The sequence below is a fragment of the Coturnix japonica genome, chromosome 10 (genome assembly GCF_001577835.2).
Source record: "Coturnix japonica isolate 7356 chromosome 10, Coturnix japonica 2.1, whole genome shotgun sequence".
NCBI lineage: Eukaryota > Metazoa > Chordata > Aves > Galliformes > Phasianidae > Coturnix > Coturnix japonica.
The window spans coordinates 5,818,731-5,834,461 of NC_029525.1; the positions used below are offsets into that span (position 1 = coordinate 5,818,731).

A 15,731-nucleotide genomic window follows, 5' to 3' on the forward strand; every position below is an offset into this window, starting at 1 on the left:
TAACCTCACCAGTCACTTTAAGAGTGAACACTTAAAAGAGATGCACAGCATTTGCTACTGTAGATTTGTCAGTTTAGTTAAGAGTGTAACTTGTAAGGGTTTCTGACTGTAAATTAGCCCATGTCATAAAAAAACAAGTAATGAAGCATCTTTTGTTTGTCTCCAAAGAAACCTAAGGTACAGTCATGTGGCCAAGAGATTAGCAAGTTCAGTTCTCCAAGTCATTTATCATCAGTCCTTTATAAGGAGGCTGACAGCAAGTCAAGAAGTTTTTCAGTGTGCCTTGGAAAACAGACAAAAAAGTTTACAAAGCCTCACTCCTCACTTTGCTGTTTGTTATAGATCCTTCTGGTTGGTGGACAGGAAGACTACGAGGGAAACAAGGCCTCTTCCCCAACAATTATGTCACCAAGATATAAAAGACTTCCAGGAAAAAAAATAATGGCATGAAGTTACCAGTGTTGAAGCTACTTTGCCTTCAGGACACTTATCTCCCACTGTCTGCCATTCTCAGCAGTACCTTTCACCAGTAAAATTGCATACAAGAAAAGAATGTTATTCACAGCAGACTTTGATCCTCTCAGAACCATACAGCAATGGACATGCTGACAAATTATTTATTATATTTAAAACCTGGTTTTCACACTTCACAAGTGAAGAATACTCAAACCTCCCATCATACTGAAACAGAAAGGTGCTTTATAATCTGGGACCACACACTTGGAAATGGGTGTATTAAGTGCCTCTAGTTGATAATAGTCTTCTTAATTATCTAACAAAGATTATGTTCAAAGCACATTTTTTTTTAATGCAGATGATTCTGGGGAACATGTCAATTATGCTGCTACATGTGGAAAAGATTTAGGGTCATTTGGGGGTATCACCATCAAAAAACCTAACGTGATGGCATGTATTTAAGTAGTTCTGTAGAGGTATAATGGAACTGGGTGATTTGTGTTTAGGGACTCCAGCAGGCATTACAAGAAGCTTAGACAGAAAAATGCATAGTAATGCTAAACTACGTTGCCTTCAAGACTTATATTAGAATATGGCTGGCCCATGTTGGATTTACGTTTGATGCTCCACAATGTTTATGCAAAGCTGTACATTTATGGAAACAAATCCTATACTGTATATAAAAGCGGAATATATTAGAAACATGTATGAATGTATAATGCTGTATTCCACTGTTCTTACTCATAGAAGTTCTACTACGGTTTTTACGCCAGGTACTTACAGATAGGCAGTACTCCTCCTGATTTCTAAAAGCAGAAGTGTTACTGTTTAAGTTTGATTGCCTCCCACACCATTTAGAGTTGCTGCTGTCTGCCACAGTTATAAGCATTCATTGCTTTGCCTTCCAGACCTCCGTAAAACAAAACAAGAAGCCGGTAGCTTAACAAGTCTGTTCACTGTGCACTTTGCTTTCAGATATTATACATGCTAACATGTCTTAACCACCACCTGTTCGATTTTACTGTCATGATTTTTAATAAAAAATAGCCCCTCCTGTGCTGTATTTCAGACTGTTTTTGCTATTGCCCAGCTAAGCCAAACCTTACACACTGCACTTCTTGGTAAAGTTTATACAACTCTTTAAAAATCAACACGCATGATTTTTATAACTGCTCTTAAAATGCCAGATCTTGAATCCTGTCCCTCCAAACCCACTTTCCTGGGCTTAATTTAGGCACAAACATTTCCATTAATAGATAACCAACTGCAGAATGCATTATTTTGTATTGGGACTAGAAGCCAGAAACTAGTATCTCAGTCCAGGAAAAAACTGCATAGACTTGAGTGATCAAACACTTTTCCACCCCAAAACACTTGCAGTAAGTGCTAGACTCGACTTATCTGTCTAATCCTAGGGAACAGACACCTGCCTGTGAAGATTAACACTCACATTATTCCATGGATACAACGTGGATGACTGGGTAGTTTCATAGCTCTGGGATCTTGATTCTGTATCAGAGCCAGCACACCCATACCATACAGGAGACAGTGAAGGGAGATAACGACTACAGCAGGATTTACAGAATATCATAAGGTTGCAATTTAACATTAAATGTATTTTAAGTACTACATCAATAGAAAGGCATGAATGAAGCAAGGCAAAATAACTGAGGCACTTACAATGCTTGTACTCCTTTGAGCATACCATTAGTTGTGACTATAGAGGTTTTTTGCTGCCTCTGCTCTTTCTTTAGGCATACAAAGATAGAAAAATGAGTTGTCCATCATCACTCTAACTACGTAAACACAAAGCCTCACAAAGCTGTCTCTGTTACAGCCTACTTCTTTCCCAAGCCTGAAGTCAAACTACTTTTTGAATACTTCTTTGAGACAACACACTGCGATAAACTAAACAACAAACATCCCTTAAGGTACATCAAGGGACAATTAACAGCCTGCCTCTCTTCAAGAGTGAGAACAAATTACTAAATATAACCCACTATGAAGCCAGATTATCACCAGAAACAACCACAAAGAATAATCACCCATGTCTAGATGCAAAGCGCATCAGCCACCCACTCTGACAAGTGTCCTACCATAACATCAAATGGCAGGCAGAATTGGTTTGTTTTATTTTTTTGAAAGAGGAGCTTTATTTCTAGGTATACAGTTGCAGTACAAAGTAGGTTTAAAACTTGAGAGAGAGTCTGAAATGTTGGTGGTAGGGCTGGAATATTATTTACACAGGGCAGTAGTTTTTCCTCAGTAGGCAAATGAGGAGGATGACACAAAGTGCATATATCATCAGAATATATCTACCTAGGGTTGTAAGAGTGATGCAGCAAGGTCCTTGATAGCGTTACACTTCAGCTGAGGGATTGTGCTGATCTTCAGGAGTTTGCTACTTGCATACTTGTTCCTTACAGCCTGCGGAGGAACAGTGTTACAGGAAGTTTACACACATGCACAGTTCTTAAATCCAGGCAGACGATTTTGAGTTAGTCTGACTGTTTTGCAAACAAAAGAAAGTAAGGGGCAGAAGTAAAGCAGCAGGCAGAGCAGCAAGAGTAGTTTAGATAAAGAGTTTTGATGTTAGTACTCATGAACAACTTTTCAGAGGCTTGTCAAAATAGAATATGCTGTAAGGTAACATATAAAATGTTCATCTAGGAAACCACAGCATGCAGTAAAGGTGACTTTCTAAAGCATCAGAAGACTTACTTAAGTAGATGTACTTACAGTATATTTTGTTAAGTTCTCATTTACTTTGACGACATTCTTGGCCATATGCTTCATTGTCATTGTAAGACTGTCCTCTGCATACCCAGTATAGTACTGCTGCTTGGTACCCTGCAGCACAACATAAGAAATGTGGCCTCTATAAAGGGGGAGAATTTCGCTCAAGACACAATTATTTAAGTTCACTAAAGCCCCAGGTATCAGCTGCTGGCCTTGAGTGCTGGGAGTTGTAGCACTGACAGATAAAAATGCAGATACAGAATAATGTTTAGTATGCAGTGGAAGACTAAACACATCAAAGCTGAGTCACATTCCCGCACCATACAGAACAAAAGGATGCCTTGCAAAAGTAACTAATAGCTGAGGTACGATTCATTATTCACGGTCTATGATTTAGTCTAGCTTTCTTGCAAGCTACAAAATCGGTATCTCCTTTAAAAAAGAAAGTAAACCTAAAACCCAAACCAAAAAGATACAGTTTGCTCTCCTGTCACTCAGTTTCATAAGAAAAAACATCACTGTATCATGGCATTCATATAGGAAAGAGTAAGCTTTATTTTCAGTGGCATCATCATTTTATATTAGCTGTGCATCAGCCAGTCATTTGATCTCCAACAATTCTGCTGAACTATTTCCTAAAGTATTTTTTAAAGGGTTCAATTCAATTGTATGGATGAAAACCCCCATGATTTTCATTACAACCCTTACCCACTTATCGTGGCCCAGAACCTTCTGCGACAAGCACAAGGCAGCAGCTGCGATCTCTGAAGGGTGGTAGTGCACCATGTCGTAGTCTATCAGCGTCAGTTCCATGAGGTATTTTGCTAGTGTATGTTGCTCAGCATCCGCCTACCAGAGCGAGAGTTTGTTAGTCTCGCTCGCATGGTTTCACCTGCCTTATCGTAATAAAATTAACCACTCTGAAGTGTCAACTTACAAAATGACTTGGAAAAACAATAGTAAACAACATTAATGAGCAACTGCCTCAAAATTCTAGACCTGTTGTGTCTAGCAGCCTTTGGAATTTGAACAGTCTCAGGAGCTTTTAACACAAAATGACAGTATTGAGCTCCGGGTGCCCAACTAGGGCTACAAGTGCGCCCACTACAGCAGGCACATCCAGCCCATGGCCCAGCAAACAGTGCAGCCATCTCAACTCTTCACCAGAGCAGCCCCACAGACACCCATTGCTCAGCAACAGCCAAACCATCAGTGCTCTATTAATACTGTGTTGACTGAAAGCGTGCTTAGGGAAAGCAGTAGTGATTCAAGTGATGGCAGGTAATTGTATACATTTTGATTGGCTAAATGCACTGCTCCAAACAACAAAGAATATGCAGCTGGGCTTTCCATTTTGATACAGGTGGCTGAGAATAGGTCTCAAAAACTCACTGATTTGTGATCACAACACCCTTTTCAGTTGATATAAATACACTACGTGCACATTTTCAAATTGAATAAATGGAGTTACAATCAGATATTGAAAACAAGAAATCTGATCACACCTCTTTACCAGACTTCTGTAAGACCTCTTATGAGAGAAAAATAATCCTTCACTTCACAACTCTTGTTCCCCACTGGTGAAAATGCACAGCTAATGGTGATGGCTACAGTGAAGGAGACCATTTTCTAGCTGAGAATTTATTCTACCAAATAATGCTATTGAGCTCTTTGTACCTGCTGTACTTTTCCATGGAATTTAATAGAAGGCATTATTTTTGGAGTAACTTATGCTTATTCAGTCCAAGATAATTCCTCTTAACACAGACCAGGCAAGCCAAAAGGTTGGACACCCATGCTCTAGAGGGTGGGGGAAGACTATAAAATGCATTAAAAGAGATTTTCATTAGGAATTCAGCTAGCTTTAGAAGTTACACAGAGATCTATCATAGTAAATCTCTGAGTCCAACTCAAGTGCCTGTACACCAACATGTGGAGCATGGGGAACAAGCAGGAGGAAATGCACGCATGTGCATGACTACAGGGCTACGATGTCAACAGAATCACTGAGATGAGGAGGGATGACTCTCACAACTGCAACACAGGAATAGATGGGTATAAACTCTTTCAAGAGGCGGGGGAGAAAGGGGGTGGGGGGGTGCTGCTCTCTACATCAATGACCACCTGATGTTCCTGGAGCTCCACCTACAGATAAAAAAGGAGCTGACAGCTTATGGGTTTGGGTTAAAGGGTAGGAGACATCGTAGTGTGGGTCTGCTACAGGCCACCTGATCAGGAAGACTGAGTGGATGAGGCCCTCTATAAACAGATAGGAGCAGCTTCACATTCACAAAACATGGTCCTCATAGGGGACTTCAACCACCCTAATATCTGTTGGAAGGACAACACAGCAGCGCACCAGAAAACAAGGAGGTTCCTGGAAGGTGTTGAAAGGGTGCTCACCAACAAGGAAGGGTTGGTAAGTAACGTGAAGCTCAAGGGCAGCCTTGGCTGTAGTGACCACAAAATGGTGGAGTTCAAAATCCTTAGGGTGTCAAAGAGGATGCACAGCAAGCTTGTTACTCTGGACTTCAGGAGAGCAGACTTTGAAATATGCAGGGAACCACCTAGCAGTGTGACATGGAAGGAAGTCTCAGAGGGAAGAGGAGCCACCAAGAAAGCTGGTCGGTATTCAAGGACCATCTCCTCCAAGCCCTGAAGCAGTGCAACCCCATAAATAAGGAGGCAGGAAAAAAGGCCAGGAGGTCTCTAAGGATCAACAAGGAGCTTCTGCACTTATGTAAGTTCAAAAATAAAGTCTATGGGGAATGGAAGCAGAAACAGGTTACCTGGGAGGACTACAAAGTTGCCTGAGCAGACAGAGATTAGGTTAGGAAAGCTAAAACCCAGACAGGATTATACCTAGCCAGTAACATCAAGGGGAACAAGAAGAAATTCTATATATACTCTATATATACACGTTTTGTCTTTCATTACCCAGAAAGCAATGGAGCACTGGAAGAGGTTAACAAATAAGTTGTAGAGTCTCCCTTGTTAGGGGTACTTGAAAGCCACCTGGGTATGATACAGGCAAGCAGCTTCAGCTGCCTCTGAGCAGGGCAAGAATCTGGACCCAATGGCCTCCATGGTCCTTTTCAACTACAACCATTCTGCAATTCTGTGACATGTGAAGATTCTAGATAGCAAAGGTAAGTACCCACCTCCCCAGCTTTTGATGCTCTTCTTAAGAAGTGAAGTGGAAGAGGCCGTCCCAAATCAAAGTTCAGTTCTTTCAGAATCGTGATCTCCATTTCTCTAACATCAGCACTGCTGTAGGTATTATCAGTAATATAAACAAAGTCTGCTACATCAGGAGAGTACATCTCTTCGTATTTTGAGGCTAGAAGCAGCGCTGTCACACCCACCAACTGAAGCCTCTTACGAGGTACTGGATGATTCTGCAATACAGGAGTTGGAAAAGCACACCTCAAAATTTAAACTCTAGACAAACATTATAATTCATCAACTTAAAATGCCATTTTCATCCCTGTGATTATTAAAAACATATTTTTCTGACTCAAAAGCATTCCCATAATAAGTTCAGAGAATCACTGCTTTAGACTTCAGATGCTATGTAACAGAACTCTCAGACAAACAGTAGGGCTCCTGGGATAAATCCTACATGCCTTTAAAGACCATAGTTATTGACCAAATCTCCCTGTCCAAACACACATTGATAAACATCTCTGCGACTTACTTGTAAGAAGCGGTCCATAACTCCAACACACATATAGAGCGTTTCCTGAAGAAGCTGAAATCTTGAGTGGACCTGGACAAGCCAGTCAACTAAAATTGCACGCATACGTCCATTGATCGTCCTCCCTTCAAGGTAATGTGGGCGCACAGACTGCTGCAGCTGTGAGAGAAAGAGCTGCGTGAGCAACAAGATTAACACTCCACTGCAGCAGCACAGACTCAGTATGTCGTACCTCAAGCTGTCTCAGATACAGGTAGATATCTTTTACGTAGTCACTACATAGCTGGGGGTTCCCCGAGTCATCCGCATCGATGTCTTCTATGTTGTGGAGCAACACATCAGAGAAGGCTAGGCACAAATCCTCCTCTTGCATAGATACATCCATAGGGACAGGGGACAGAACCTAAGAAACAGATCACAGTGCTTTTATTTCTACTGACTAATCACTGTTGTTTCTTTATTCCCACATTTTTCTAGCTTAACTACTTATGAAGATCAAAAGCTTTGCATCCCAGTGTAGCAAGCTTTCACCCAGATGCCACACATTAAACCAAACCCTCAGGACAAAAGCCCCACTTTTTCAACATGGAAATGAAATGCACCTACAATTAAAATTTGATGTTAGGGCTCCAGCTAAACCCTAAGAAGCAGATTAGTATCATTACTGCCCACCTTTGCAGCTATAGTAGTAGTGTCTTTGACTGCTTGATTCACAGCAGCTGGAGGTTTAGGTGGTACAACTGTATTTGTCATCTTGCCAGGTCCTTTCGTAGCCTTTACTGGTGGTTTGATGCAGTCCGTTTTCTGTAGTGAAAACAACAGCTATTAGTACAGAGCTTGTTACCTATCCTGTCCCTGCTGACAGATTTCAAGTGTACTTTACCTTAGGTAAGGTGGATCCTCTTGTAACCTTGTTACCTATTTCTTCCAAAACAGCCCTTTTGCCAGTCACCTGCACTTTGGCTTTGTTATTATGCCCTGTCACAGCATTCTCCATCCCTCTCATGACCTAAAACAACAAAATCACAGTCTGAGTGAAGTTTGTCCAACTTCTGATTTTCAGATGTTTAATTACATTGCAGAACATACCCCCATACTGGCACACCACATGTACTAAGCTTTACTTAAGCAGACTTCATTTCCTATGCATGCACACAGGCTCAAAGGAAGAAGCCACAGTATTGAGAGTACTATGAAATGGAGTTGCTCGTTCAGAACACCACACAAACCCTCATTCCTCCTCAAAGCCTATTAACTCCAAGTTAGACAGGCAGCAAGTGAGCACCTGTTTATTGTATTTACCCACTTCAATAATTCCACTTGGTTGGGGAAAACGCTCTTTTTATTACAGACCACAAAGAAATTATCTCATGTGGATATAAACACTCTGCTTTCCACGGCAAAGAATCACAGAACGGTTAGAGGAGACCTTGAAGACCATCAAACTCCAACCCCCTGCCGTGGGCAGGGCTGCCAGCCAGGAGTTTCCGAGTGCTGAAAGCGGCCTTTAGTTTAAACCATGGTAAAGTTTACTTTAAAAGTGTTGTTTTTTTTTTCCTCCCTCCTTCTCTCCCCCGGCACGTGTTCCCCCTCCCCCACCCCTCGCTCGGCGGGGGAGCGCTCAAGGCCAGCTGCGGGACGAGGGCAGGACGGAGCGCAGCAGCACCCCACCCCCCCACCTCAGAATCACAGAATGACCCGGGTTGGAAGGGACCTCAAGGATCATGTAGTTCCAACCCCCTGCCTGGCAGGGCCACCAAACATACACCTTTACTAGATCAGGTTGCCCAGGGCCCCGTCCAACCCGGCCTTGAACACCTCCAAGGACGGGGCATCCACAGCCTCCCTGGGCAGCCTGTTCCAGGGCCTAACCACTCTCCTAGTGAAGAACTTCCCCCTAACACCCAACCTAAATCTTCCCTCTTTTAACTTAAAACCATTTCCCCGTGTCCTGCTATTGTCAGCCCATTCCAAGAGTTTACTCCCCCCCTCGGCGCCCGGTTACAGCCCCGTGCTCCTCACAGACCCCCGCCGCCCCCCCCAGTAGTGAACACGGCCCAAGGCCGCACCCCGTTCCCATCGCCATCACTCCCGTCCCACCCGTGCCAACAAAGCCCCCCCAGCGCCCTGTGCCGGCTGGGGACACGCAGCTCATCTCCTCACTAACGATCCAGCCCCCGGCTCCCACCCACGCGTTCAACCAGCTGCGTGGACTCGCTCCACTTCCCACCCCCCGCTCTCCTCAAGCCGGGCCCATCCCGGTTCGCGCCCCGCACACCCGACACTCACGGCTGCGCGGCGCGTTACCGCCATGGTTCCGTAAATCAGGGTTAGGCCGCAGCCGCCGGCGCCGCTCACACAGCCGAGCTCACCGCAACACCAACACCACCAACTGCTGCCTCGCGCCGCGCGGCTGCTTTTAAATACCCCCCCGCGCTCCTATTGGACAGCTTCGTACGATGCACGCACTCGATTGGCCCGCACCGTGCGGCCTCACCCGAGGAGGAAAATGACCCCATCGCTTCCGCCGGGAGCTCGGGTTGGCGCATGCGCAACAGGGACGGGCCGGCGCCTCAGTGTGGGAAGTTTTCCTTGTTAGAAAAGATCAATAGTTAGAAAGCAAAGGAAGGCAGAAGGAAACAGACCTTGAATGATACCGGTCTAACATTTTATTTATTGCATACAAAAGGATTTCTTTTGACAATGGAAATTGATATGAAAAGTAATCTGATGCATACTGGTGAGAATCGTATCTTCAGAGATGCTGCAGATAACTTAAGGCAATGCATCTAAGCATGTAAAGCACAGTAAGTGGTGGAAATCTTCCCAAATCAAAAGCCTATTCATTTTCCTGCTTAAGTTATGGTCGAGTCACAACTTGCTGGAATAGAAATAGGCTGCAGCTTTATTAGCTCCTGCAATAGCATATAGGATCGGAACACTGTGATTCCTGCCAAATACCTAAGTGTTCAACATCACATTACAATGTTAGGCATACATTTAAAAGCAAGACAATATCAGTAGCAGTTATAAAACAAGTCAATGCATGGGCCACTAAAATACCTCTAGTACCAGGCACCCACATCCGGTGCGTAAAAGTATCCCAAAGAAAAACCCCCAAACCTGTGCTTGTCTCTTAAGGAAGCCAAGAGATTCCATCGTATACCCAGGGTTCTCAGTTATTTCACAGGTCCTGTCCTTTTTTGCCCCATGCCTCTCAAGTACCTTCTTGGAAACTTATTAAAAAGTTATTATTGTCAGACTTAGAGCATCAACGTTCAAAGTCACTTCACTCCTTTTCAATAGTCACTGCAGAAAAGGAACCATCTTCTGCTCAGTCCTTCCAGTCAGTTTTCTTAATTTTTATCAAATTCAGCTTCAATTTCCAATAGCTTCCTACAGTCACAACGTTCAAGAAGCTTTAGCATAGAACCATGCCAGGTTTCGAAGCACTCAAATCACGTGTTGCCTCTCCCCCATGTCTCCCGTACACAAAGTGGTTTAAAGTTCAGTTTTAGCAACGCTGTTAAGTTTGAGAACGTCCATTTATCACACATTCTGGAATAAAATTTCATCCCACTTAATGCCTCAGTGCCAGAGGTGTTAATTTTGTTACCAGCAATAAACACTGCACCGGGAAATGCTACTCCTAACAGATGAGAGGAGAGAAAAAAAACAGGGAGGGGAAGGGAGAGGGGAAAAGCAGCTTTAACTAGACAAAAAACAGACATCAAATTAGAGAAGGTAATATTTATAAATGGATCACTTTTTTTAGTGTAAACATAACATTTTCTAGGTTACTGTAAACTGTTTTACACTTAATCTGATTATGAAAGACAAAGACAAGAGAAACTGAAGGTATTTATTATTCAATCCACTTACAAAGCAGGTAGCTTAATGCAAGCTTATTGACATGTTCATCATATATGATCCCCTAGGAACATCTTCTCCAATGTGACAGTAATACTGCCTCAATGTTTTTGCAATTTTCAGCATCTGTTGAGCACATTTAAATAAACTATAATCTATTATATGTGTAAGAATGTTGATGAGCAACTTGAGACCTGATGTGGATTAAAACCTCCTCCAAAGGCAAAATGTTAGTACATTATAACTTAATTCTATATACTATATTATGCAGCAAATCTTAACTATAGAAAATATTTCAATCAGTGATGGACTGTTGGTAATTTATAGAGGGAATCTATAGTCAAGGTAAAACTAGGTAACCACATAAGTTTTGTCTACAGAAATTTACAGATTTCACTTTTCTAATGAAAAAAAAGACCAAGAGTCAGCTGAATTTAGCTAATTTTATTAACCTTAAAACTAATAAAAATCCCAAGACAAGCCTGGAATCTTTATAAGTTCTATCAATGCATGTATACCTAACCCCCCAAAACAAAACCAACCAAAAAAAGAAAAAGAGAAACAAAAAAAAAAAAAAACAACCCTGCAGCTCTAAGTCCTGACTGAATGGTTTTATATTCAAAACAAACAAACAAAAAACCCTCAGTGTGCACAGACACTTCAACTTAAGTTAGCAGAAAGAGACCAAAGATTCTAAGCTTTTCTCATATCCCTAAGAATTATTATTATTTTTTTCAATCTGCAAGTATCTACAATCCAGCTAACTGAAATCAACATTTAGTGTTCACTAGAGCTGTTTCACAGCAGCAAATATTAAGTTAGGGACTCAAATTTCTAGACATAGGAAGAAAATGATAAATACAATCTGAACAGCAGTCTAAATGTTTAATATTGACATTCAAATATATCTGCATTGTGCTGAAATTTTCCAACAAATTTGATCAGACAAAACCTCTGGTGATGAGTATGCAGTATGTAGCAAACTGAATATAGTTCATATTCTGTTCCCACTGTTACAGATGTTATTTGACTCAGAACTGATATTGTAAATATACAGCAGCCATTTTTTCCTAATGAAGGAATGTCTCAATACATAATATTAGCCTTTTTCTAGATGATCTTTATACATTAAACTAAAATACATGACTGATTAAATTAAGGAATCTGAGGTTAGTAATGAGTGAAATCATACTTTCAAAGCTTGAAACTATGTAAAACAAACCGAAAAAAGAGACCACACAGTTCTACTTACTAAAGCAGCTATTCTTGCCTGCAAGTTTGGGGTCACAAAGCCCATAATATGTGCAAACAAATGCAATACAAGGAACCATGCAAAAATACAGTAACAAAAGAAAAAAAAAAAATAAAGAAAAAAGAAAAACCTAAAAAAAACATTTTATAAATACACTGAAACTCAACGGTCTTCTACATAAACTGTAGGTCTAGCATTAGTTGTACCATATAGCAGAGCCAGCACTCTTAGGTTCAATGCTTCCAAATCTGCGCAGGTAAGTCATGCCATCTTTGGTTGACTGCAGTACCAGGAAGGATGAGAGGGAGCAAGAAGGAGGACAAGAGTTCTGGAAAATGGTGTCAGCTTTCACTAGGCAGTTGGGCCTCAATGTCCACTCTGCAAATTGGGCACTTCTTATTAGTAATCAACCACTGATCTACACACACTTGGTGGAAAAGGTGCATACATGGAAGTCGCCTGTCAGAAAAACAGAAAAAACATATTAGTTAATAAAGCATTTGCATATCAGTGTACCCACTGGGAAAAAAGGCAGTGTGGATTTTGCTACTGAAGCATCTATTTCTTTTTTGTATGCGTATGTTTTTCCCACAGGCCTCACTAGCCTTTCTATCTGACTTACATTTCGTCTAGCTAAAAGAAGCAATGGACGTAAGCAATGAAGGCAAGTACCAGGTAGCTTCTGCTGGGTTACAGCAATTGAAGGTTGCTATAGCTTAAATAGCATTATTAGTCCAGAAAAGTTAAACTTGATAATCGGGAATTAAACCAATTAATTTTCTTCCCAAGGTACAAAAGCTGACAGCACAGTATGATTTTAATTAAAAACACAAGTAATACCTTCCACACTGTAATGTTTAAAAAATGGTATCAGTTTGGGCTTGTGGACAAAGACAGACTTATGGGAGACTGTAAGAGAAGAACCCACATTTTACCCAAAGACAATATGAACAGGATAATCAGTGCTCCAAGTTAAAACTTATATTCATTAGTTGCCAAGACAGTCAGTGTTTAATTTTAACACAAACTAGGAAGTGTGGCAAAGAGTAGAGTGCCATATCCAAGTATGCTCTTAAAGCCAGTATTTTAGCACTATATTGTGATACTCAGAGGTATTATTTACCTCACATCTTCACCTTCCTCTAATATAGACAAGCAGATGGTACATTTTTCCTCTGTGTCTTCTTCTGTTCCTTCCTCCCCATCTTGTTTGCAGTGCAGTTTCCTCTGTGAGAACCAATCAGTTGTTACCTTATTAGTAGAGATGACATTATTGACAAACTGAGTAAAATCTGCTTTTAGTACATGTTCAAAATACGCTTATTTTTAAATAATTCATAAATTATTTTACATTTTAGTTATTACTTATTCAAATGCACATGAACCAAACTTAATCCATCTTCCATTTTCAATCCATTTTCCCCCTTTATTTCTCAAAGAAGAGATTTTCCAACTCCTAGCTTTCAGTTTCTGAAGAACACAATTAATCCTTGTCATGTTTTTTTTTCAACAGCTTCTCCACCCTTCCTCCTCTACATCTCCTTTCTCCTTCTCTGTTTCTTCTTTTGTCTAAGCAAGATGACCTTCACACCACTTTTATCCTTCTACAGGGGCAAATGGTGCAGGTTTTTATCCGATTGAGCCTACAGTGCATGTTTGGAGACACACTCTTTCCCTTGAACAGTACTGAACAAGGCTCAGCATGTGCAAGCCAGACCCAAAATAATTTGTGCTTCCTTAGATCCATCAGAGCTGCAATATTCCTCTCTTATATAAAACTTATACAACTGACTAGACTCTCAGGGTAAAGCAGGTGTTTGGGACTGAACCTCCATGACAACAGAGGTGCCCACTTCTCTAAGTTTTCTCTCAAATTCCTCCACACCCCCTCCCACTCAATATTATTCAACTCTGGGGCTGATCCCCACACGATGTAAATAATGAGAAGCACATTCAGGAAACGTAACAATATGATTATACCATTTGGGGCATTCCAAAAGCATGCAGAAAACTTCAAGGGGAAAAAGAAAAATCTGGGAGGAGGACAAATTGAAAGCCTGTTTAAACATCTCTCATCCTATTAACAGATTCCCTGGGAAGGCAGTGGAGGAAGTCAAATAATTAATACCCTCTGAAGTGTAATTTTTAGTCCTTAAATTGTGCCACACTGTATACAAGCACCAGATGTGTGCCCCCACCAGTGAGCTTAAGCTTCATGGCAATGCAGAACTGTTATCTCAGTCACTATCATTGTCCCATTTTGGTGCCTATTTCTGTTGCAGGTTGGCTTTTTTTTTTCCCCAGCACAGCATGGCTTAGTCCCCAACCCCACCCTTTCCCCATGGGAAGCCAGTGGAGAAGTAAGAAAGAGACTGAGAAACATTTACAAGGAATGGTAAAAAGAATGTGATATAATGCAATATAAAAGGAATCAAGAGTAATACATCAAACTGATAGGAAAGGAAGTGTCTCCTAATGGTGCTGTAAGGTTTGGTGGGGCAGAGGAAAAAGGGATGTCTTCACATCACTACATCACTTCATCATCCTCCCAGAAACCATGTGGGAAGGACTGGAGCATTTTGGGAACTGTAGTTCTTCCTTAGCAGCTGTCCCAATTCCATCAGTCCATTTGCATGATGTCATGATAGAGCATACTTATGGAAAGCCACGACACTCCTCATCATCCTTACTTTAAGGTGAATTCCGCATGTACAAGGCCCAACATAAAAACAACAAAAAGAAAACCCCAATATGCTATCTGCTCTGACCTGCTTGTATTTTAGAAACACAGTATCAATGCCAATACATTATTTAATGCATTACAGCAGCTCTCCATTTGGAATTGCATTTTTGATTCCCTTAAAAGAAGCAGCACTGCACACTGTGCTTACAATCCCTGAAACTGCAAGATAAAGGAAACAAGCACTGCTTGAAGTTGACATTCCTGCAGATCTAAACTAAATACGTGTTAACTCCTTCTTGAGAGAAAATACCACAGCCCACAGTTTGAGAAATGCTCACCTTTTTGTATTTATGTGGATAAGTGCATCTTTCTATAGTCCCCTGTGTCGCTCCACGATTTACGTTGCCCAATCGTTCCTCCAAGTGAATCAGCTCCTAAAAAGTTAAAGGAATAAACAATGTAAGAACTGATATTTCTAATGCTTTGAATAGATATTAATTTTATTCTAACTAATTTGCAGAATTGATTGACAATTCCACGTCCTGATTATTCAAATATAGGCCAAAAAATTAAAACAAACAAACAAAAAGGTATGTTATAGTTGAAAAGCAATGGGTTTCCATAAAAAACAAAACAAAAACCCCACCCAATACTGCCTGGTATTTTAAGTAACAGGGAAACACTTTATAATAGTGAAAGCATCCAAATCCAAATTTGTCTGCTAGGAACATTCATGAGTATGTTTACATGTATTTGTGTGTCAAGCGAGGAAAACACAACCAAAACACACCAGTCTAACAGTCATCAAAGCTTAAAATGGGGGGAAGAAAAGTTGCTTAAGCTGAAATACAGTAACTGATTTCTTTTTCTCCAGCAATGAGTTTACTAGAGGCATGACATGTCACTGAAGATGTTTTCAGTGGACTAGCTCATTAACTCTCTGCATCTGATACTTTTTAAAACAGAAAAGAAACACCAAAAACAAACAAACAAAAAAACAGGTTAACCTCCTGCACTACAAAAAAAGAAAAGAC

The 15,731-nt window shown here is 41.0% G+C and overlaps 3 protein-coding genes across 10 annotated transcripts in view; 1 reads left to right on the forward strand and 2 right to left on the reverse strand.

The window, feature by feature from the left end:
• Positions 1-1,519, forward strand: part of MYO1E (myosin IE) — an 80,905-nt gene extending 79,386 nt beyond the window's left edge. For all 5 annotated transcript variants that reach the window (XM_015872387.1, XM_015872388.2, XM_015872386.1 and 2 more), the window contains exon 28: positions 343-1,519. In XM_015872387.1, coding sequence (XP_015727873.1) covers positions 343-419 — 77 coding nt within the window. In that variant the 3' untranslated portion in view covers positions 420-1,519. The remainder of the gene's footprint in view (positions 1-342) is intronic.
• A 1,045-nt stretch (positions 1,520-2,564) lies between these two features.
• Positions 2,565-9,314, reverse strand: CCNB2 (cyclin B2). Its single transcript, XM_015872411.1, has 9 exons — positions 9,182-9,314; positions 7,776-7,901; positions 7,565-7,696; positions 7,125-7,295; positions 6,893-7,051; positions 6,357-6,593; positions 3,904-4,044; positions 3,196-3,306; positions 2,565-2,883 (listed from the first exon to the last, which is right to left on the reverse strand). Exons 1-9 carry the CDS (start codon positions 9,203-9,205, stop codon positions 2,776-2,778), a joined length of 1,209 nt encoding a protein of 402 aa, XP_015727897.1. The 5' UTR covers positions 9,206-9,314; the 3' UTR covers positions 2,565-2,775.
• Positions 9,315-9,542: 228 nt separating this feature from the next.
• RNF111 (ring finger protein 111) overlaps positions 9,543-15,731 on the reverse strand; it is a 47,088-nt gene continuing 40,899 nt past the window's right edge. For 3 of the 4 annotated variants that reach the window (XM_015872397.2, XM_015872401.2, XM_015872398.2), the window contains exons 12-14: positions 15,036-15,131; positions 13,138-13,265; positions 9,543-12,473 (exon numbers count right to left, since the gene is read on the reverse strand). In XM_015872397.2, coding sequence (XP_015727883.1) covers positions 12,356-12,473; positions 13,138-13,265; positions 15,036-15,131 — 342 coding nt within the window. In that variant the 3' untranslated portion in view covers positions 9,543-12,355. The remainder of the gene's footprint in view (positions 12,474-13,137; positions 13,266-15,035; positions 15,132-15,731) is intronic. The other variant, XM_015872399.2, reaches the window with a different exon arrangement.

Bases quoted from the DNA above. Each gene is read 5' to 3' on its own strand.
- CCNB2 (XM_015872411.1), bottom strand. From the start codon at position 9,205: ATGGCGGTAACGCGCCGCGCAGCC. The intron at 7,697-7,775 runs GTAAAGTACACT...TTTTCACTACAG, and splicing joins GAGGATCCACCTTACCTAAG to AAAACGGACTGCATCAAACC. The intron at 3,307-3,903 runs GTAAGGGTTGTA...GTTGTGCTGCAG, and splicing joins TTCTGGGCCACGATAAGTGG to GGTACCAAGCAGCAGTACTA.